This window comes from Symphalangus syndactylus, chromosome 20, assembly GCF_028878055.3.
Source record: "Symphalangus syndactylus isolate Jambi chromosome 20, NHGRI_mSymSyn1-v2.1_pri, whole genome shotgun sequence".
NCBI classification, from domain to species: Eukaryota; Metazoa; Chordata; class Mammalia; order Primates; family Hylobatidae; genus Symphalangus; species Symphalangus syndactylus.
In genome coordinates, this window is record NC_072442.2 from 39108659 (window position 1) to 39129435 (window position 20777).

The 20777-nt window shown below is 57.8% G+C and overlaps 1 protein-coding gene across 12 annotated transcripts in view; it reads right to left on the reverse strand.

Annotated features, from left to right (window-relative positions):
* The window catches only part of SRCIN1 (SRC kinase signaling inhibitor 1), a 76402-nt gene extending 56890 nt beyond the window's left edge, over positions 1 to 19512 (reverse strand). For 2 of the 12 annotated variants that reach the window (XM_055258772.2, XM_055258770.2), the window contains exons 1-2: positions 18037 to 18351; positions 9647 to 9709 (exon numbers count right to left, since the gene is read on the reverse strand). In XM_055258772.2, the coding sequence (XP_055114747.1) occupies positions 9647 to 9709; positions 18037 to 18160 (187 nt within the window). In that variant the 5' untranslated portion in view covers positions 18161 to 18351. The other 10 variants (XM_055258775.2, XM_055258773.2, XM_063628892.1 and 7 more) reach the window with 8 other exon arrangements.
* Between the last annotated feature and the right edge of the window lie 1265 nt (positions 19513 to 20777).

Below are 20777 nucleotides of genomic sequence, written 5' to 3' on the forward strand. Positions count from 1 at the left end.
GGATGATGGAGCCCTGGAGGGAGCTGGGAGCAGAGGTGATGCGAAGGGAGGCTGGGGAGGGTGCAGGGCACTGCCAGTCACAGCTTTGTGCAGGTAGAAAAACACAAACCAATTTGTGCAGATTTAAAACCCACTGAAGGCCACTTAGTTGGTAAACGAGTCAGAATCTAATTAAAGGACCTCTTCAAGGCTGGGGGAAGGCGCTGACAGGAGCGGTGAGGCTGGGGGCCTGGGCCCTGGCTGCTACTGGTGGAGCTGCTGGGGCTTTCCATGCGGAGGGCGGATTTGAGGGGGTCAAGCTCCCTGTGGGTGGGCGCCTGGGGAGGGGGGCAGGCATCAGATGCTTCCCCAGCCCAGCTCTTCCTCCTTGCCCATCCCAGGCTGACTGCGTCCACTTGCACAGACCTGGGCGCTCCCAGGGCAGGACCCTCACCTCCTCCCTCAGACTGGGGCCTCCCTTATGGCAGAGGGGCCATTCCACCCAGAAGGGCAGAATTGGGTGGGGTGAGGAGGCCCACCAACCACATCAGGAGTGGGGTGGGGTCCTGGGGACACTCAAAGATCCCAGGCTTGGCCTCGGTGCCACCTCCACCCATTGCACTGGCTCTGCGTGGCTGTGGAGTCCTTGCTTCCTTCTGCTTGCAGCTGTCCCTCCCCCACGGCCCCAGGCCACACAGCACAGCAGCTCTCAGACCCTGGTGGTGAGGTGGGGCCTCCCCTCAGCTCTCATCTCTCAGGAAGAGGTGGCCCCCTCCTTACCCGTCCTGTGTTGGGAAACCACAGTGCTCTCTCTCCAGCCAGATGCCTTTCCCAGGCAGGAAACCAATGCCCAGAGAACAAGCCTGACCCAATCTGCAGGAGCTGAAGGCAGAGCCCAAAGTGGAACCCAGGGGTCCTGGCCCTCAGGGACAAGGATTTTTCCATTCCACGATGCCACTTCCCAGAAAGCAGCTGCCTGGGGAGCCCCTCTCTAGGCCACGGGCCCCAGGAGGACACAGACTAACAACCTCCTTAGGAAGGATCAGCAGCAAGGCAGAAACACCGCAGCGGCCCGGCTGACAGGGAGAAAAGCTGGGGCCCAGGGCCCAGTAATGCCTCCAGCCCAGGGGGATGCTCACCACACAGAAATCAGGGTTCCCACAGGGCATCCCAACTGCACGTTCAGACAAGACTCCTCGTCCTTGCAAAATATGCAAATCAGCCCCTTGCCCAGAATTCCAGATATACAACCCCCCTTCTTCCCCCCGCCCCTCCTCTCTCACACACAGCAGGCAAATCTGTGATATTACCAAAAACCACTGCATCCACTGACTAGTTATGTGACCTTGAGTAGGTCAGGGGACGCTCAGAGCTTCAGTCCTCTCATTCGCTTTAAAAAAAAAAGAAGAAGAAGCAGCAGAAGCTAATAACAGGCAACAGGCAACAGGCATGCAGACTGCAGACCCTGGGTGAGCAGAGTCAGTTCCTTCTGATCTACCCTGGAGCCCGATTTCCTTCCACCCACTGCCAGAGTTGTAGCAGACCCAGGACTGTGGGATTGTGATTTTTGGCTTCTAATGAAGATCTGGCTAATTGGCTTCCCTGGGAAGGAAGGGGGCAGAGATACGGAGGGCAGCATGTCACCCCCAGTCTAAAGCTGGAGTTGGAAAGGCTGAGAACAGCCCTGGCATGTGCCCACGCGGCGCTATGTTAACCAGCTAACTCCTGTGTGGCATCTCCGCTGCTCACGCACCCAGGGAAGGTGTCCTGTCAGCTCCACATCTCCTTGGAGAGGCAGCCGAGGGGAACACAGGCCGAGCGGGAGGAGAGGAGGGTACACTGGAGGGTGGGAAGGGAGGAAGGCCAGCGCCTGTCCTCAGCTCTGCCATCACTCTGAGGAGGCTGCCAGAGCGTCTTCTCCCCAAGGGGCACTCCAGCCTGAGTGCTGTGCCTCTCTGTGTGTGAAAGGGTTCTTCCCCGCTCCCTGCAGCTGCCTCAGGCTGAAAGCATGCCCAGGGGGAAGCATCTTGTTTCTAGGGGAAGAGACTCCAATCTGTTGGAAGTGAGTGGTGGAAGCCCCACCCACCACCCTGCCTCCCCACAGGGAAGCATTTTCAACACCAAGTACTCATCAACGGGCTCATCAATATCGGGCAGGAGACCCAGCCTTGCCCAGATGCCCTTGATATCCTCCTCAGGGACACCACCTTTCATGGGACAGGCTCTCCCTAGGAGGCCTTGTCCCAGCCCTATGACCCTAGCACTCAGACAGCTCCGGCCTCTAGAACCAGCAGGATTCCTCCAGGTTCCCAGCACACACTCAGTCGCCCAGACACACACATCTGCTCACTCATGCTTCTACGTCAAACCTGTGCACCTTGGCATGCACCCGACTGCCCAGTACTTGCTCACTGACATGGGCCCAGTCACAGCCTGCCTCACCAGCACCCTCCACCTGACCTCAGGTGATCCACCTGCCTCGGCCTCCCAAAGTGCTGGGCTTACAGGTGTGAGCCACCGTGCCCGACCATGATAACCACTCTTGAACACCCACACATATTCATGACAGTCTACATGCAGGGGTCTACATACCTAGGCCCACTAGGGTGCCCCACTCTGCCATCTTAGATGCCACATGGACAGGGAGGATGTCATGCCAGTCCACGCAGCTCATGCAGGGCATCTGGGGCTCGCTAAAGCGCTAGGTCGATGCATCTCCAGCTTGGGGTGAAAGACAGTGGGGACTTGCCCATCCTGAGTCCCTCATGGAGGCGACATCTTCAGCTCCTTTTCCACTTTGTCAGGTTCGGGGCTCCCTTGCTGAGGTGTTTACATGATGTCTTAAAATACAGGAGTCGGCCCAGTAACCTCAAGGCCACCCTACTCTGACCAATGCTTAGCCAACGGGGCGACGTTCATGAGTGAGACCCTCCTCTGGGACCCGGGTGCCTCCAGCCCTCATTCCACCTCTGTAGGTGCTCAGCGCCTCCACCAGGGCGAGGGGGCCGGAGGGCCTTTGCCCAGCTTCCAGCTCTGCTGATGGGGAAGGACAGGGCTGCTGGGACCCAAGGCTTAGCTCTCACCTCATGAGTTAATTTCTCCGCCACTCTGCAAGCTAGCTAAGAACAAACAGCCGAATCTGCAACCCATGATTCTCTCTCCCTAGGGACACCCCGTTAGTATCCCGAGAGACTCTGGAGGATGGGGCGAGGGCAGCCTGGAGTTCACAGTTTGGAGAAGGCAGGAGACTTGGCAAGTCTGCTTGGCCTCTGGATCCAGGCAGTCTTTGGAAGCCAGGGCCTGGTCAGATAGCAGGAGCATCTTGTGCAAGTTCTCTTTGTTGTCTAACCTGAGCCCTCCCATCAGAGCAGCATCTGGGAAGGTGGAGCACAGGCTTCAAGGCAAGGGAAAAATAAACTGTCTCCCCTTCTGCGAAAGACACAAAGACTCCCATCCTCCCTTCTCCAATCCACACATCCATCTTGAGTGACGAGGTTTAAACGCAGCATCGGGCTTGCTGGAAGCCGTGGGAAACATGGACCAGCCATGAAATGATAACCACACTTTTTCTTGAGACAGTCCCGCTCTGTCGCCCAGGCTGGAGTGCAGTGGTGCAATCTCGGCTCACTGCAAACCCCTCCTCCCGGGTTCAAGCAATTCTCCTGCCTCGGCCTCCTGAGTAGCTGGGACTACAGGCCCGTGCCACCACACCCGGCTAATTTTTGTATTCTTAGTAGAGACAAGGTTTCGCCATGTTGGCCCGGCTGGTCTCAAACTCCTGACCTCAGGTGATCTGCCCGCCTTGGCCTCCCTAAGTGCTGGGATTACAGGCGTGAGCCACTGCGCCCAGCCATGATAACCACCCTTGAACACCCACACATATTCATGATGATCTGAAAGGGCTCGTGCAGCCATCATTCTCTTCATTCTCACAGTCACCTTGTGAGGTTGCAAACCCCTTATTTTACAGGTGAAGAAACTGAGGCTCAGGAAGGAGTGACTTGTCCAAGGTCAGAGTTGATAAGTGGAAGAGGCTGATCTCAACTGCGGGGGTGCTTAGCCCATGTGCTTCTTCTTTCCCCTACACCCTGTTGCCCCTGACGAAGATGCTGATTCTGCCACCAGGTCATCTGTGAATACTCATCTAAGCCATTCCGCCAGAGCCCCACAGGTCCCCTCTGTCCTTCCTACACCCTAAGAAGAGAACACTGAAACAACCCTCCTTCCCAGCTAATCTTGGGCACCATCCACCCAGTCCTCTTAGGGGGAGTCTATTCCCCAGGGCTGGAGGAGAGGGAGGAAGCAGAGCCACCCCCAGATCACAAAAACCCGGGCTGGAAGTGGGGGTCCCACAGTCCTGAAAGACCTTCTGGGGGATCCACCTTTCCACAGCCCTCCTCGTAGCCTTCTTGTACCTACGCTGGATACGAAGCCCTCCCAGCCCCTGCCACAGGCTGTGCAGAGACAGAACTACAAATCAGGAGCTCCAGCCAATCAGGTCTTGGATACTTCCAGGAATGGAGAACTCATTACATCCAAAGCACCAATCATCTTGTGGGGTTTCTCCTTCCTTTTTTTTTTTTTTTTTTTTTTTGAGACGGAGTCCTGCTCTGTCGCCCAGGCTGGAGTGCAGTGGCGCAGTCTCGGCTCACTGCAAGCTCCGCCTCCCGGGTTCACGCCATTCTCCTGCCTCAGCCTCTCCGAGTAGCTGGGACTACAGGCGCCCGCCACCACGCCCGGCTAATTTTTTGTATTTTTAGTAGAGACGGGGTTTCACTGTGGTCTTGATCTCCTGACCTCGTGATCCGCCCGCCACGGCCTCCCAAAGTGCTGGGATTACAACCGTGAGCCACCGCGCCCGGCCTTCCTTCCTTAAAATGAGCCACAGTCTGTGCCCATGGCCCTCAGGGGAACCTGGGGGAAGGTCATGACCTCTCCCTTTGGAGCAGAGTGGAGGCTCCTGAACCGGAACCTTCTGTCATGAGCCCTCAGGTCCTTCCTGTGTGGCCCAGCCCCCCAGCCATCTGCACCCGCCCTTTGTTGGGTAAGCCCCATGTCACCACCCCTCTTGGCTGCTGGCCTTCAGAACTGCTCTGATGGTCCAGATGAGGTCTGAGCAGCACAGGTGACTCCTCTCTGCTTCTGTTACTAAAGTGCCTTCGCTAGCGCCCCTCCTGCCCACACAGCACATGTGCCAGGAAAAACAAATGCTCAGGGCCTAAGAGCCCTGTTCCAGGGCCAGAACATACCTTCCTCGCCTCCTGCTCCTAACTCTCAGGCCTCCCCCAGCCTCACACCTCAGGGGCCAGCCTGACTCCTCCCTCCTGGGAGGGGTGAAGTTCCTGGCCCAGTCAGCTGAAACTGCTCCTTCCAGTCACTTCCATTCGCTTTCTGGTGCCTGGCCTTGGTAATGTCACTTAAGGGGTCTGGTCTGAATCTTAGCACCTCCCAGCAACTATGCCCCTCAGAGCCCCAGCTCCAGACACAAAAGGGTGTGCCCAGGAGTCTGAGTGGGCAGCATGCTCTGCCTGGAATTCTCTGGCTAGTGGCCTGAGGCCCAGGATGCCCCTGTCTGGCAGCCAGTCACTCTGAGAACTGGAAAACCACAAGCCCACATGATAATATCTGAGGCATATTAACCACACAGTGCTTCCTCCTTGCTAACTTACTTCCTCCTCCCTGCCCTGCTGCCAGAGGGCCCCAGGCTTGGAAGGAGAGGCTCCCCCACGCTCAGCTGCTTCCCTGCAAGTGCCCCATGTCTGCATCCCATGCTTGCGCAGTGGCTAATTCTGGTGTCTCATCAGACAGTAATTATGGGGGAATCAGCAGTGCCGTCATCTCTGCAGCTCGGCACCTGTCACCACGCCACCATCCCCAGGCTGCTGGGATGGGACCGGAAGCTGAGGGAGGAGGGGTATGCTGGGGTGAGGGGCATCTGCACCCTTCCTGCCTCTGCAGCCCTCACTTCCCCACCCTGCCTCCCCAAGGTGAGCAGTGCACCTCAACCAGGTGGTCACCAGCCACACAAGTGCTCCCTGTTACCTGGGACAGGTACTGAAAGCAGGTGCCATGTGTCCCATGTATGCACCCCCATGACCAAACAGAACAGGCAGAAGGACACAGCAAGCCAAGGCTCAAATCTCACCTTGGCCACTTCCCATATGTGTGACCTTGAATAAATCATTTCGGTCCTCCAGGCCTCAGTTTCCCCAATGGCAAAATGGAAAAAATAGTGCCTCCCTTGTGAAGATGGGAAGAAATAAGACATGTAAAGTATCTAGCACAGTGCCTGGCACATGTGTGATCATGTAGTCATTCAACAAACAATCCATACACAGCTACTTTAATGTGTTAGGCAACATGGGGATGCTAAGATGAATGAGATGATTTAGCAAGGATCACACTGTGGCTACACTGAGGCACAGGCTTTTTTTGTTGGGGGGGGTTGGGGGGCTGGTGGTGTTTGGTTTTATTTCTTTGAATTTTAATACCTCTAAGGAGCACAGGAAGTGAGGTAAGGAAGGGAGGACTGCAGAGGTAGGAAGGCACCCCTCTCCACACCACAGCCCCCACCATTCCCCATCATCCTCATGCATCACTTCCCTCATTTGCTGCCCCTGAAGGTACTGAGTTTGCTGCCCCCACAAGCAAAAGTAGGCTAGTGGACTTAGTTATGTCCAGAACTGGTGATTGTTCAAAAAAGGTTACATTAGGAGCCACCAGAGGTTTGACAGTGCTCCGGGAGATCGGAGGGGCAAGCCCAGAGGCGGTTGTCGGGGAAGGGCATTTCAGGGAGGAGCAGGAATGGGAGGTGATGAAGAGGAGCCGAGCCGCAGAGGCAAAGGCCCACAGGGGAAGAGGCCAGACCCAAGGGGAAGCTGCTGGGGCCCCCACCTGGCTGCAGCACGGACTCCTCAGGAGGAACAGGGTGGGGAAGGAAGGTGATGAATCTCAGCGTGAATTCTCCATGGCATTGGGCCACAGAGGAGCCCTGCTGCCAGAGTGCAGAGAGTGAGGCAAAGGGGCACGAGGGAATGGGGCAAGACCCATACAAAGCTTCAAGTGAAGGCAGAGGAGAAGGGAGGGTGTAGGGCTAAGGCTGCCCTGCTAGAGACTGGGACTCTCTCTCTGACCTCAGGCATGCTACTTAACCCCTCAGGTCTGTCTGTCTCTTCCCCCACAAAACAGTCAGCAGCAGTGAGCTCACAGGACAGTTGTGAGGATGAAATGAACTAACGCTTGTACAATGCACAACCCAGCATCTGGCTCCCAGGAAGCACCCAATAAATACTGGCCATCAGTGTTTTCATTATTACCAGTGATGATTTTTTTTCTCAAAACTCAGCAATGACTAAATGAGCCCCATCCCCTGAAAGCCCACAGAGGGAGCACAGGTCTCTTCTAACCAAAACCAGAGTAAACAGTGAGGGGCTGACCCCGGTGTCCACTACCATGGTAGCTTCCTCCCGACTCCCACCCCCTACACCCTCACTAGGCATTGCAATAATCCTTTATAGGACTCTTCCAAAACCCATCCACGTCTTATTCCACTCTGGCTGGTAAAGCCAGGACAGGGGCTGCTTCACCTTTTTACAGAGGCAGAAAGTAAGTCTTGTAATGTACTGAGCTCCCCATCACTGGGGGTATTCCAGAAAAGGGTGGGTGAAAGAGAAGAACATTCAGGTCTCAGAGGCCCTTGCCCCGGCCCCCTCTGCCTGGTTCACTGCCCCTGAGACCACCCTGCAGGCGAAGCCTCTGCTGTTTGTGAAGGCAAGCGGGGGTAACTCACGCGAGCAAGGAGGGAAAGGGCTCCAATCTCAAGTCTCTCCGCGTTCTCCCGGCTTCTCCCGGCAGCAGCCAAGGATGGGGGAGGGAGGGGAGCAGTGTCGTTGCTCTTTTAGGAAAACGGTAATTTTAATTAAGAGGCAGACAAACGAGCGCTCTGCAGATTGTCTCAGAGCAAAGTTATTAAAAAGCCATCAAGGCGGCGGCAGCCACGGTGGCAAGGAGAGCTGCCTCCCCCAGCTGCCCACCCAGATTGTAGCTGAATAGCAGTTCAGAGAGCTGCAGAAAGGCTGGAGGACATAGAACCTGAAAATAGCCCCTCTCCTAAGAAGGCAGGGCAGCATCCAGATAGTACCCAGGGTACAGCCTGCCCAACCCTGGGCAGCAGGTGGGGATGCAAAGGGCACCTGCAATTAGGCAGCCCCTGCTGTGGGCCAAGTCTGGGCCACTTTTTCTTTACTGTTCTCAACAATGCTGCCTGGGAGGTGTTCCTGTACCACTTTACAGGCACAAACACTGAGGCTCAGAGAGGGAAAGTGGCTCGTCCAGGCTCACACAGCTAAGGAAATGGCTGAAGTGGGGGTTTGAACCCAGGGCAGGCTGACTCTCAAGTCCAATGCTCCAGGCTGCTGGTCCCGGGCCCAGATTTTGGGGGGTGGCTTCCCCCGCCCATACACCCTCCTCCAGCCGGGCTCTGCCCATACACCCTCCTCCAGCCGGGCTCTGCCCATACACCCTCCTCCAGCCGGGCTCTGCCCATACACCTTCCTCCAGCCGGGCTCTTTGATGTCCTCTGAAACAGCCTCAGGAGCAGCCTAATAATGTTGCCCTTAGTCATCAAGGTCACTAGGGACTTGGAGGCCAAGTAACTGCTTGCTTGGCAGGGTCACATTAAGAGGGGACACTCTACAGGGACATAAAGTTACAAAACAGCTTCCAGCAGGGGGAACAGGGGCAGATAGACAGAGGACAGCCCCCACAGCCAGGATATCTTCCAACTCTTCAACCTCTACTTGCTCAACACTTAAGCAAAGCATCCAGGAACCTATCTGCCTTGGTTGCTGTTAGACTCTGAGCCTAGCCCAGTGCCTGGCACAGAGAAAGTGTTCAATAAGTCTTTCCCCACCGCCCGACCCCGAGACAGAATCTTGCTCTGTTACCCAGGCTGGAGTGCAGTGGCGCAATCTCGGCTCACAGCAACCTCTGCTAATTTTTTGTATTTTTAGTAGAGATGGGGTTTCACCATGTTTGCCAGGCTGGTCTCGAACTCCTGACCTCATGATCCGCCTGCCTTGGCCTCCCAAAGTGCTGGGATTACAGGCATGAGCCACCGCGCCTGGCCTTCAATAAGTCTTTATTGAATAAATGGATGAATGGATGAACAAGCAAACAATTGAATAAATGAAACGAGATCACAAGTTTGCATGTGACTGTAAGCTAAGCAAAACGGTCCCATCTTCTCCCATCCCCCACCCTCTGGGCATCGATGGAACATGGGCTTCCCCCCATAAGAGGTGTCCCTTGCTCCTGACCCCTCTCCCCAGGCCACAAGCCCCCTCAGCAGAGGATTCCCGCCTCTTCTCTTCACCCCAGCCCTAGCTTACATGGCGGCTTTGCAGCCCGCACACACGTACATGCACGCGTGCTTGTACACGCACACTCACTTACATGCACACACGTGCACATACAGACATGTTGTCTACCAGCCAAAGTGCCCTCCCCAGAGTCAGGTATCTGCTGCCCCCTCCCCTGGCAAAGGCTGGGCCCACCAGGGATAGCCCCCCTCCGTTTCTGGCCCTCCAGGCTGGGGAGGAGCATCTGACTACGGAGAGCTGATGGGAGGAGGAATCGTGGGGGGCCTCCCTCCTCCTGGCTTACTAACCTGGAGACTTTAAACAGAGGGAACAGAGTCCTGGAGGCTTCCCTCCCGCCGCACGCTGGAGCCCTGGGTGAGGGACAGGAAAGGAGGAAAGTCGTGAATGAATGCCCAGAAAGGCCCGGCTGCAGAGGAGCTGGAGAGAGAAGGGGGCCGGGCAGGGGCTCCCAAAGTGGGCCAGGTCAGGGGCAGGGCCATGGGCCATGGGGTTGGGGGAGGTGAAGCAGGTACAGAGCAAGGCAGAGCCTTAGGAGCTCTCCCTTTGGGGCCCCCCCAGGGCAGACAGGATAGAGATTGGGTGTCATAGGAAGAGCAGGGACTGAGGGGGTAGAGACACTGGTGGGAGACAGACAGGGGGACAAACAGCAGGACAACACAGAAAACATGGGGTCCCCAGAACTGGGTTCCCAGGATAGACAGCCAACAAGCCATGCCTGGTTCTCCACCCAGAAACAGGGGCAGACGCTTTACTGAGGTGCCCAACCTAGACCCCAAATGATAGCCCGCCTGCCTCCCTCATGCAAGGTTATGCCATTCTGGAAGGTTGATGGGTTCAGGGTCAGAGAGGCTTGCCATCATTGCCCTGGTGACAACCATCTCCCCAGCCTACGAGACCCCCATCTGCTCTACTCCCCACTAACCCTGAGAAAGCCCCGCTTCCCCTGCCTGTGTTAGAGGAGACAGGAATTCCCCACCCAAAAGGCACTCATAGGTTCCACACTGTGCTAGGAGCACAGACCTGCCTGAAGTCCTTCACCTAGCTACTGCCTCCACACCCCCAACCCTCAACCTACCATGGCAGGGTCCCCTGCAGCTGTCCACCATGCCCCACCCTGCAGAGAAGTCCTTTCTAAACCTACTCCACCTCCCTCACGCTGCAATACCTATTAGCCTTGTACCCTGGGGCATGCAGCAGTAAGACCCTTCCTGCCTGGAGACACTGTGGCCAGCACCCACTCAAGCACAGCCCTCCCTTGGCTGGCTCAGACCCATCCATACCCACAACACGTCTGGCTACAAGTGTTCTCAGAGCCCCCTGCCAATCTCATGGTTCCAATTTTCCCACCGATTACCTAAAACATCGACATCCCAGGGAGAATCAGCTGTTGGGACATGGACTGGGAGGAAATATTAAGAATGCTCACTAATGCGTCTAGCCCCAGAGGGCTTCCTGGATGAGGCAGTGGGAGGCACAGAAGGGAAGGCTTAGGAGCTCCAGCTTCCTTCTTACGACCAGCCCTAAGTGGCAGCTCCAGGGGCCCAGCCCCAGACAGGCTGAAGTGAGGATCTAGGTTTTCAAAAAATCTAAAGAGGTTTCCTATGAATGCCCTTTCCTCAGTGGAGAGTGGGCCCCATTCAATCATTCAGTCAGACAGAGGAAGAGGAGGAAGATAGATATGACTATTTATTGAATGTCTACTATGTGCCAGGAACTCTGCCTAAATTACCTCATATAATCCTACTACCCACTCTGTGAGGAAGCCACTGTTAATGCCCTTGATCTACAGAGATGGAAATTGAGCTTCAGAGAGGTGAAGCAACTTGCCCCAAACCACACAGCAAATGACTGTCAGGGCTGTGATTGCAGCCCAGAGCTGTCTGACTGCAGACCCTGAGCTCTTGACCCAGGAGCTAAACTGTCTCCTATCCACTCCCACCCCTCTCCCAGTCTTTGGTTATCTTCCTTTTGGTGGCCTCTGGGAAGTTCTGCCTAAAGTCTAACCTCTTTCTATTGGATGCTCCAGCAGAAATTATCTCCTATGGGCAATAAGGTAGAATAGAAGATTTCTCTTCGGTCTCTGCCTCGTCCTAAGAGTGGGAGGCAGACTGTTCTAACCCCAGGCTGCCAGTGGACCAAGAGAGAGATGAGCCATCAGGTTAAGGAGAGAGGTGGGTCTAGGATTTCCTGAGCTTCATCTTTAGGTGACTTCTGCCTCTCTAAGAGCCCCTTCCTGCCCCTCCCACTTCCAGGAGAGAGGAAGCTCCAGGAAGCCCCGCACAAGCCCCTTCTCGGTTTACCAACCAGAAGTTCCCATAGTGCCCAGGTAGAGGAGAGCCCAGAAGTTCTGGGGTGGACAAAGTGAGAGTCTGCGGCAGTCCCCACAGCCCTCGCCTCTCCACAGAGCCCTAACTTTCCATGGATAAGGGGGCTGGGGACAAGAATGGGGGACTCATCAGGCCAGCCTGGTCACTGGGTGGGGTGGAATAGGCAGGGGACGGCCCAGGAGAGAAGACAGCAAGGCCCACCCCAAGGGCTTCAAAGAGCCATGGAAGGCCTTCCCAACGAGCTGGGGTCATTCATTCTTCCCATAAGAAGCAGAGGCTGGTGCCTGGAGTGATGTCTGCTGTGTATGCAATTATCATGCTAGTAGGGGTGAGGGGAGACTGCAGAACACGTCCCCCCCGCAATCTCCCCGGCTCTGCACAAACAGAAACAGCTAGGCTCTTTCTGTGGGGTCTCTGGGTCTGCGGTCTCTCTGTAAGCTGAGTCTGGGGGCCCCTCTGTGGGCCCCTGGGTCTGGGGTCTCCAGCATGCTCTGCCAGCTGGAATGGAAAAGAAGCCAGTGCCCTGGAATGCGTGTGTTTGCAGAGATGAGGAAGGCAGGCATGAGAAAACCCAACTCCCTTCCAGTCTTGGGTTACTCCACACCAGGACATGCAGGCAACCGAGGCAAGTGGCCAGGGCTACCGGGAGCCAGGATAAGGTTGTGGGGGAGCTGCTTGAAGTGCCTTGTGGAAGAAAACCCGAACTGGATTATAGTCCCCAGATGGAATGGAGTGTGGCAAAGCCAGTTCTGCTGGGGTGGGAGGAAAACAGTGAGTTTAGAATTCAGAGGACAGCTGAATCCTCTGGCCACTCCCTTCTCCATCCCCTGGGCTGGGAGGGCAGATGTAGGCAAGGTGTGCCTTCAGAACAGGAGGGGGGCTGTCTGTAAGGCATGAGTGTGTGTGTGTGTGTGTATGTGTGTGTGCGTGTGTATGTATTCCAATATTCTCTTGGGCCAAATCTCCATTTTTTTTTCTTAGCTTAAGCTGGAAAACAGTCTTCCCACCCTCCATGTGGCAAAGCAATATTATCTCAAGGGAGAGGAGGTAGAGAGAGCCTGGGAGCTCTGGAAGGGAACTTGAAGGTCCTCTAGTCCCACCCTCTTTTCTTATACCAAGGACACTGAAGACCAGAGGGGGCAACTAAATTGCCAAGGTCACACGGCAGTAGGGGAGACAGGCAAGCTGACTCCAGCCCAATGCTTGTTCTTTACAATTTACTTCTTTGCCCTAAGGAGCAGAGGAACAGCTTCTCTCTGTCTCCTCCTCTTCTCCCTCTCCCACAGCACTGGATCCCTCCCCAGCAGGGACCCCTGCACTCTGGCAACCACACCAGCCAAACTCCTCAGGATGCCCAAAGGTCATCTGAAAGGTCATGCTGACCAGTCCCCTGCCGCTAGGTCCAACACTAGTCTACGGGTGCTCACAGACCACTGTCATTGAGGTGAAAGATGCAAAAATACCACCGGAGCCTCCCATCCTGAAGTGGCCACATGCTGGGAGGTTTATCTTCCTATCTAACCTCGATTCCTCCTACTACAGCGTGGGCCTGCTTCCTCTCAAGCTGTCCTATGCAGAGATGGAGGCAGGGGGAGAAAAGCAGGTTTCCAGCCTCCACACCCTTATGTTTGCCCACCCCCAGCCGACAGGATGAGGGCAGGGTGTCCCTGGGTGGCTGGGCCCAAGCCCAGTGCATGCGTGGGGCCCGAAGGGTGGGATGAGGGAACAGCAGCCTGGGTATGGGGGAAACAGCTCTTCTAGGAATTGCCCCTCCAAGTCCTCATCCTCTGCAAAATCCTAACTAAGTCTCAGGCTTAGACTTCTCTAAGGATTATTATCTTCTCTGGGTTCAGAGATGTCTGTCCCCTATCCCCTCATAATTGATTGTTTATTATCCCAACAATAAGTTGATTGTTTACTATATGTCCAGCACTGTGTGGGATGTTTTCATCTGTTGTTTCATTTCATCTTCACAGTAATTCCAGGATCAGAAACGAATCTGTCCCCTGGGACCATCCTTCCTTAAGACTAAGTCTAACCTTGATCTCTCTTGCTGCATTTCCTCTGGCCCAGTCCTCCTTGGTGGCATTTTTGTTCCTGTCTTCAGATACTCTTCTCATGACTCAGTGGCCTACATGATCTTTTTCCAGGCTATCAACCTTTACCCAGTCCTGCCCCAGGAGCGAGTAGATATGTAGGTAAAAGCAACCAAGGCATGCGAAGAGGCTCTGGGGGAGGTCCCCAAAAGGTCAGGCAGGGCTGCTGGAGGTAGGGGCAGGACTAGGGTGGCAGGTTCTCCTCCCTCATAATGTCCATGACCCCTGCAGGGGGCCTGGGCCCCACCTTCTGTGTGGTAGCTAAGAGGACTCAGAGAGGCAATGAATGACCTAGTCCTTCTCAGTGACCATCTCTGAGGCCCAGGTTTCAGCACACACATCCCCAGGGCCCAGGGGAATGGGCAAAAGCAGGCAGGGGCACAAGGGCAGGACTTGCCATGGGTTGAGCCTGGGAGGTGAAGCCAGAGGAGGAGCTCTGACACCTGGCTAAGCTCCCAGCAGAGGGCTAGCAGGCCCTAGGAGGGTGCACAGCCTCAAGCCCCTCTGCCGGCTGCAGGATCAGGCCTCCGTGGGGTGCTGCACACCCCATCCTAGCCACAGGCAACTTTGGTGAAATCACCCACCACATGGCTTCTCTGTTTTGACCTTTTGGAGCAGGAGTGTGGAGGGCAGGGGTCCCCTCGACTACAGCCATCCCCCTACCCTGCCCCCAGCATGGCTGGAACATAGGGGCCAGACTCACCTCCCCAGTGAATGCTCAGGCCCAGCTTTCACCCCTCTGGGAAATCGGAGCAGCAAAAGCATGGGCCAATGGGCAAGGGGAGTTGGAATGGTGGGTGGGACTCTGGGCCGGGTGTGGGCGGCACCCTCCCCCTTCAAGCAGGCACCATTAATATATGCAAAGCATATGCAAATCACCCAGAAGAGAGACACAACACCGCTGGAATGTCACAAGAGACCTTGGAGATCAGCCAGCCCACGCCCCCTCATTTCACAGGTGAGGAAAGAGGCCCGCGCTGGGATGGGACTTGCTCAAGGTCATGCAGACATCTGGGCACTGAGGAAGGATAAGAATGAGCTCTCTTGACTTAGTGCAGTGCTTTTTCCACCAGGGTCTTGTCTTTCTGCTGGGGGGTTTATAACATGGCAAAGGGGCCCCAGGGCATGGATGGGGCTCCAGGCAGGCCCATCAGAGACATGGGTGGGAGATGGAGCTGAGGGGCTTCTTGGATGCCTCCCTTACCGCCTCTGCACCTGGAGATGGTCTGGTGGGTGTGAGGAGGGGCAGTACAAGGGCAGCATAGCACCTGGGGGGCCGACGGTTGGAGGGGTGGGAGGCTGGAGGTAGGCAAGGAGAAATCTGAGGGGCAGGGCAGAAGAGCAGGGAACCTGGGGTGTTTGAGGCAGGGGAGGAAGAGCCCAATGTCAGGGCAAGGTGCCCGCTGTGGTGTGGGGAGGGGGATGGCGCCCTCAACACGTATACACACATACACACACACACACACACGCACACACACACACATCCCTAAGTGCTCTGCAGCCCTTCCTGGACTCTGACAATTATGGCACCTGACAGACCATAATAGTTAACCCAGGCCCATCCCTTCTGAGGCCACTTCCCCGCCCCCAGCTTGGCTTCTCAACCTTTCAGACAGTCCTCGAAAGCAGGGCCAGAGCTGGGGAAAGGAAGGGGAGGCAGACAATGGGAGGGGTGGTCAGAGGGAGGAAGGGGGAGGCAGAAGAAGAGACCGGGGACAGGGTTAGAGAGAGAGACAGCAGGAAGGGCAGCGCAGGAGAAATTGACAGACAGGGAGCGGGAGGGGAGGAATGGGGATACGGAAAGGCACAGAGGAGAGATGGGGGAGGGGTGAAGACTGAGGGCATCCAGGGGAGCGCTCTGGAGCGCAGGTATGGGGTAGAGGAACCCTGACCCCGAGGTTCTAGGCTGCTTGGCAGGAATTGGGGACCATGCCCCTGCCCCTCTGCCCACCTCCCCAGAAACTCCCCTGGCTGCCAGGAACTCAGTCCTCCCTCCTTCACTGCCTCCCTCCCTTCCTCCCTCGGGGCAGCCACTGCTTCCCAGCCAAATCCGAAGCCTTCATCTCTGCTTCTCAGAGCTTGGAATGAAAGAAGGGGAAGCGAGTACAGCCCTCAAACCCGCTGACGGCCAGATTTTTATTATCTTTGCTCGAATGGGCCCTAGGAAGCCAATGAGGGATTCTTCAAAGAGCATCTGAGTGCCTCATTGAAGCCTGCACCTGCACCAGCCCACCCACGGCAGGCAGCCAGGACTTGGGGGGCACAACCTGTCCCCCACCCCCCACAAATCCTAGAGTCCAGAGCCTCGGCTACCAGGAGCCTCACCCTCAGCAGCTTGTGTCCAAGCAGGGGTCCCTAGGTCAGGAAACCAGGCTTAAAGCTAGACTAAGGTCTGCTGGGCCTCTGAGGCAGTCTCTGTCCCTCTCTGTGCCTCAAGGACATAAATGAAGAAAGAAAACAGATTTCCTTGCCAGGGCTTGGAGGAGATAAATGCTTGGGATTCCTCGAAAGAGCAGCTTTTATGGCAAGCCCTGGATCCTTCCCCTGAACTCCCTGCCTGCCCAGCACCCACAGGCCCCTTTGCAAGAGCACCCCCCACCACAGCTGCCTCTTCATGTGCCCCAGGCCTGCTACCCAGGATGACAGACGCCATGAACTGTTCTTCCTTGAGCCCCAAACTCAGCTCCCTCAGTTCAAATCCTCAACACTGTCTCCCTTCTTTCCCCAAAACCTAACCTGGGGTGGGGGTGGGGGCTCAACAAACTGGGTACTTCAAAGAGCCCAGCCGCCTCCCTCCTAAGCACTTCCAGGGCTGGGGTTTTGGCAGAGAATTCCAAGGTTGGCATAGGCAGATGGCAGCCATGCCACCCCCACCCTCTAGCTCTGACCACACTGTCGATGCCCACAGCCAAAGAAGGAATCAATGGTTCTAATTAAACCCTTTTTCCAGGGTGGGTCCCTGGTGAGAGAGAGGGAAGAGGGAGAGAGAGGAGGAGAGAGAGAGAGAGGGAGACAGCGAGAGTGCATCAGAGAGGCCCTGCATCCCAGTGCCCAACCCAGTATCCTGCACATCTTTAAGATGCCTGGAACCCAGCGGGGATGAGGCCACACAGACCCCAGACCCTCTGCATTAGGCAAGGAGGCAAGTAGAGGGGCAGGGGAAAGCCTGGGGTGGGGGTAGCCCTTTGAGGGGTTCATTCTAGCAACCCTTCCCCTAGTGGAGCATCCCCCTCCACTCAGCACTCCCCGAGGACCACAGTTGCCTCTTCCAGATAGAGCTCCAGGGCACAAACAGTGGGAGCCAGAAGGGGGATTTGTGCCTCCATCCCAGCCTTGAGGGTCATCACAGAGAACCAGCCATCGTGGAAAGGGCAGAAGAAGAAGGAATTGTTGTGGGGGGACTGGACAAAGACCCTCTTGTCCCCAAGGCAGGGTGGCAGGAAGCCAGGGCAAAGCCTTTGCACTTGCTGCCAATGGTGCCTGGGTGCCAGGCAGTCTGGGTGGGGATAGCAGGGTGGGGGGGGTGGTGGATCTTATTCTTGGAACCCCTCCCCTTACGCCCAGAGCCCTCACCCCATCCCTTGCTTCTACCCCAGGCCACCAGCTAAGTCTCTGTCCCCAGCAACTCTCAGCTTGCCTGGAGCACTCCTTCCTGTGTGAATGTTCCTTCCCATGTCCCTGACACCTGTATGGAGTGGCCCATCACCAACCAGAACCAGCAAAACCCCTCAAATTCAACATAGCTGCGCCCCACATACAACCACACCAGAAACCACCACCACCACAGCTGCCACCAGTGGCGACAGCCTCACAATCTCCATCAAATGCATCATCAATTTTTAAAGACCAACAAGAGGGAAAGGGATGGGAATAAGAGAAACTGAGGCACAGAATTAGACAGCAAAGCAGTTGGCTCAAGGTCACCCAGACCAAGATACCAAGAGTCGGGAAGCAGGGATCCTGACGACCCCCCAAAAGTGCTCAAACCCCACCCAAAGGAACATTCAGGCCCACAAACCTGGAAATCTGGTCAGCTTCCCTCATTCCTAAGCCTCACCTGTTTCTCCCTTCCCCAAAACAGACAGCAGCTCCTCCATCTCCTTTGGAAAGGCTGCTGCCAGAAACCCCCACCCCCAGCTCGGGGAGCCCACTTTCCTTAAAGTTGGGGTGCTGCAGGACCTCCTTGTCCCACAACATTTGAGGAGAGGGGCTGGGAAGATCCCCTTCCTTGCATAATTCCCCGCGCCTACTCACCTGGCTCCCCTCGGCCCCCAGGGTCCCTCGGTCCAGCCTCCTCCCTGGGAGAGCGGGCTCTGCCCTCCGCCGTCCTCTCCCACCAGGCCAGGGCAAAGCGCCGGAGGCACTGCCAGGGCTGCATGGGGAGGCGTGGGGCTGGGGGGCGCGCACCAGCAGCCGCACACGCCCCGCCGGGCCCTGACAGCCGAGCTGCGGAGGCACCCGGCCTGTCCCCTCTGCTTCCACCAGCATCCTGCTGCCCCCACCGACAGGACTCGGAGCTGGCCCGGGAGCTTCTGACGTAGCAGGGGGGTGCGTGGGAGGGGAGGGGGGGCCACGGTGCGTCCCCTTCCCAGCCCCACCCTCCACCCCTCAGCCGCCTGCCTTCCCTATCTTCTCACTCACCCTAGATGCCCTCCCCAGCTGGGGGCGCCCTCCCCTGCCCTCTGGCCTCTGCAGGGGGAGGGGTTAAGATCAAATAGCCCCTCCCTAAACCCCTCCCTCTCGTGGCCCTCCCTACCCGCTGGTAGAGCGGGGAGCTGCTCCCCAGTTTCTGCAACTGCTTCTGAGGCTCAGAGGTCTCCAGGGCTAGGGCCTCGAGGTGCGGGGAGGGGGGGGTGTGTGGAATACAGGCTTGTATCCTGGCAACGCGGCCAACCCCAGAACGCACTCATCCCCTTCCCTCCCTGGAAGCTGGCGCAAAGGGCCCACCACCACCATCCTAGCCCGTGCACCCCATTCTGGGAGCTGGGGGAGGGAGGCCTTTGATGCACCCCTCACTTCTCCATCCCCTTCCCCTCCCCTGCATCCTCCTCTTCCCCCACCTTGGATGGACGCCCTCCTCCCCCCACCCTCCTCACCATCCATCCCCCTTCTTCTTCTCCTCACCCCTCCCCCTCCACACAAGCCCCTTTACAGTTGAACCCCTCTGGCCCCCACCCCGGGGCGTCATGAGGCCCTCCCCACCCAGTCTCCTGCCTCGCCACCCTGCCCCCTTCTCTGGTCCCAGCACTCCTCTCGCCCGGGTCCTTCTCCCAAGCCCGGCGCACAGCGGTCCCCTGCCCCCCACACACCTGCGCCCCAGCATCCCTCGCCCCGCCGGCCACCGCCTCCCCGGCCCGGCCGCCGCCCCCGCCCCCGGCCGAGGGGGAAAACACACAAAGAAAACAGAAATACCTTCCACTTAAGCATGGAGGCACATTAGGGAGGAGAGAGACAGGGACATGCCTTGGGACGGAGCGTTCCCCATCGGGCGGGGGCGAGGGGGGCGGGGGCCCCGGGCCGGCCTGCCTGGCGCTCGCCCTCTCGCCGCCTTGCGGGCTCCTCGCTCGGCCCCAGCCCCGGGGCGCGGTGCCAGGCGGGCGGGCCGGGGGCGCGGGCCCCGCCGGGGTGGACCAGCTGGGAGGGCGCCGGCGGTCGGGCGTGTGGGTGCGCGCGCGCGCGGGCGTGTCACCGAGTGTGCGAGAGCGAGTGTGTGTGTGTGTGTGTGTGTGCGCGCGCGCGCGCTGGCGCGGGTGTGTCACTGCGGGCGGGCGCGCGCGCGGCACGGGCGCGCGCGTGTGGCCGGAACGTACAAAGGGCCGCCCGGGGCGGCTGGGGCGGGGGCGGGGGCAGGGGAGGGGGCACTGCGCCTTCTCGCGCCCTCCAGCTTCACCGCGGGATCCCGCAGCGCGCGGCCGGGGCCGGGCGCGGGGCGCGCTCACTCTCTCTTTCCCGCGCCACCTGCTTCGTCCCACCCCAAGTAGTCTTCGCGCCACGATAGAGACAAATACATTGACCAAGGACCGGCTCGGAGGAGGCACCCGTGGGAGCGGGGACACTTGGAGGGTGGAGGACTCCTGGGTCTCCAAGCCCGGGCGCGCCTAAGGATGGAAAGGCTCTCGGGGCTGGGTGGGGAGGCGGGACGGCGAGACTGGGGCTCCCTTCAGCCAAGGTGACCTCGGAAACCAACAGCCGCCCCATGCCAGGAGCGCCCGGATCCTCCTCTGCTTCTGCCGCACGACCCCTCAACCCAGCGCGCCTAGACGCGGCTCGGTCAGAAGGTCTGGGCTCCCCGGCGCCCCCTGCCGGGCCGCCTCCTGGCCCCGGCTCAGGGTTGCGGCCCCTCCTGCAGGCGTGCGCGGGAACTGCAGGCAGGTCCGCGCCCCTCCGGCCAGTGAGACCCCACCGTAGGACGCTCCAGCGACGGTCCCTGCTCACGCCTTGCTTGGCGGCGCCACTGCCGCCTCTACTGCAGCCCGCAGAGCACTAGCTCGGCTCCACCCTGCCGTCCCCCGCCCCTCCGCGTCCCACCTTCGTTGGCCTACCTGTTGGCTCCGCAGACTTCTCCAGCGCTGACCCAGTCCCAGGCCCGCGCCCACACCTCGTGCTCCAGCGGCCCCCTCCCTCCCTCGCTTCGATGCTCTGGCCAGTCCCTTCTCTCTCAAGCTTTCTTGGGGAGGAGAAGGTGGGCTGAGTCCCCTGTCCCTTTTATTTACTTCCGGCGTTTCCAAAAGCAGTTTAGGTGAGCAAGAGAGGGGACACAGTACTTCTATTCGCTATGGGCCATCAGGCAGAGTGGCAGGCAGGCAGAGAGCCCAGGAGAGGAGACCCCACCCCAAGTGGCCCAAATGACAAACCGGTTTCCCCACTTCCTGGTCTACCCAGTTGCAACCTTAATCTGGGCTCTCCCAATTTCCTGTCCACCCCCAGGCCTGCCCCTGAGCCAACCACATTCCCAGCTAGGGACAAGGTCCCAGATTCCCCTTAGAGATATATAA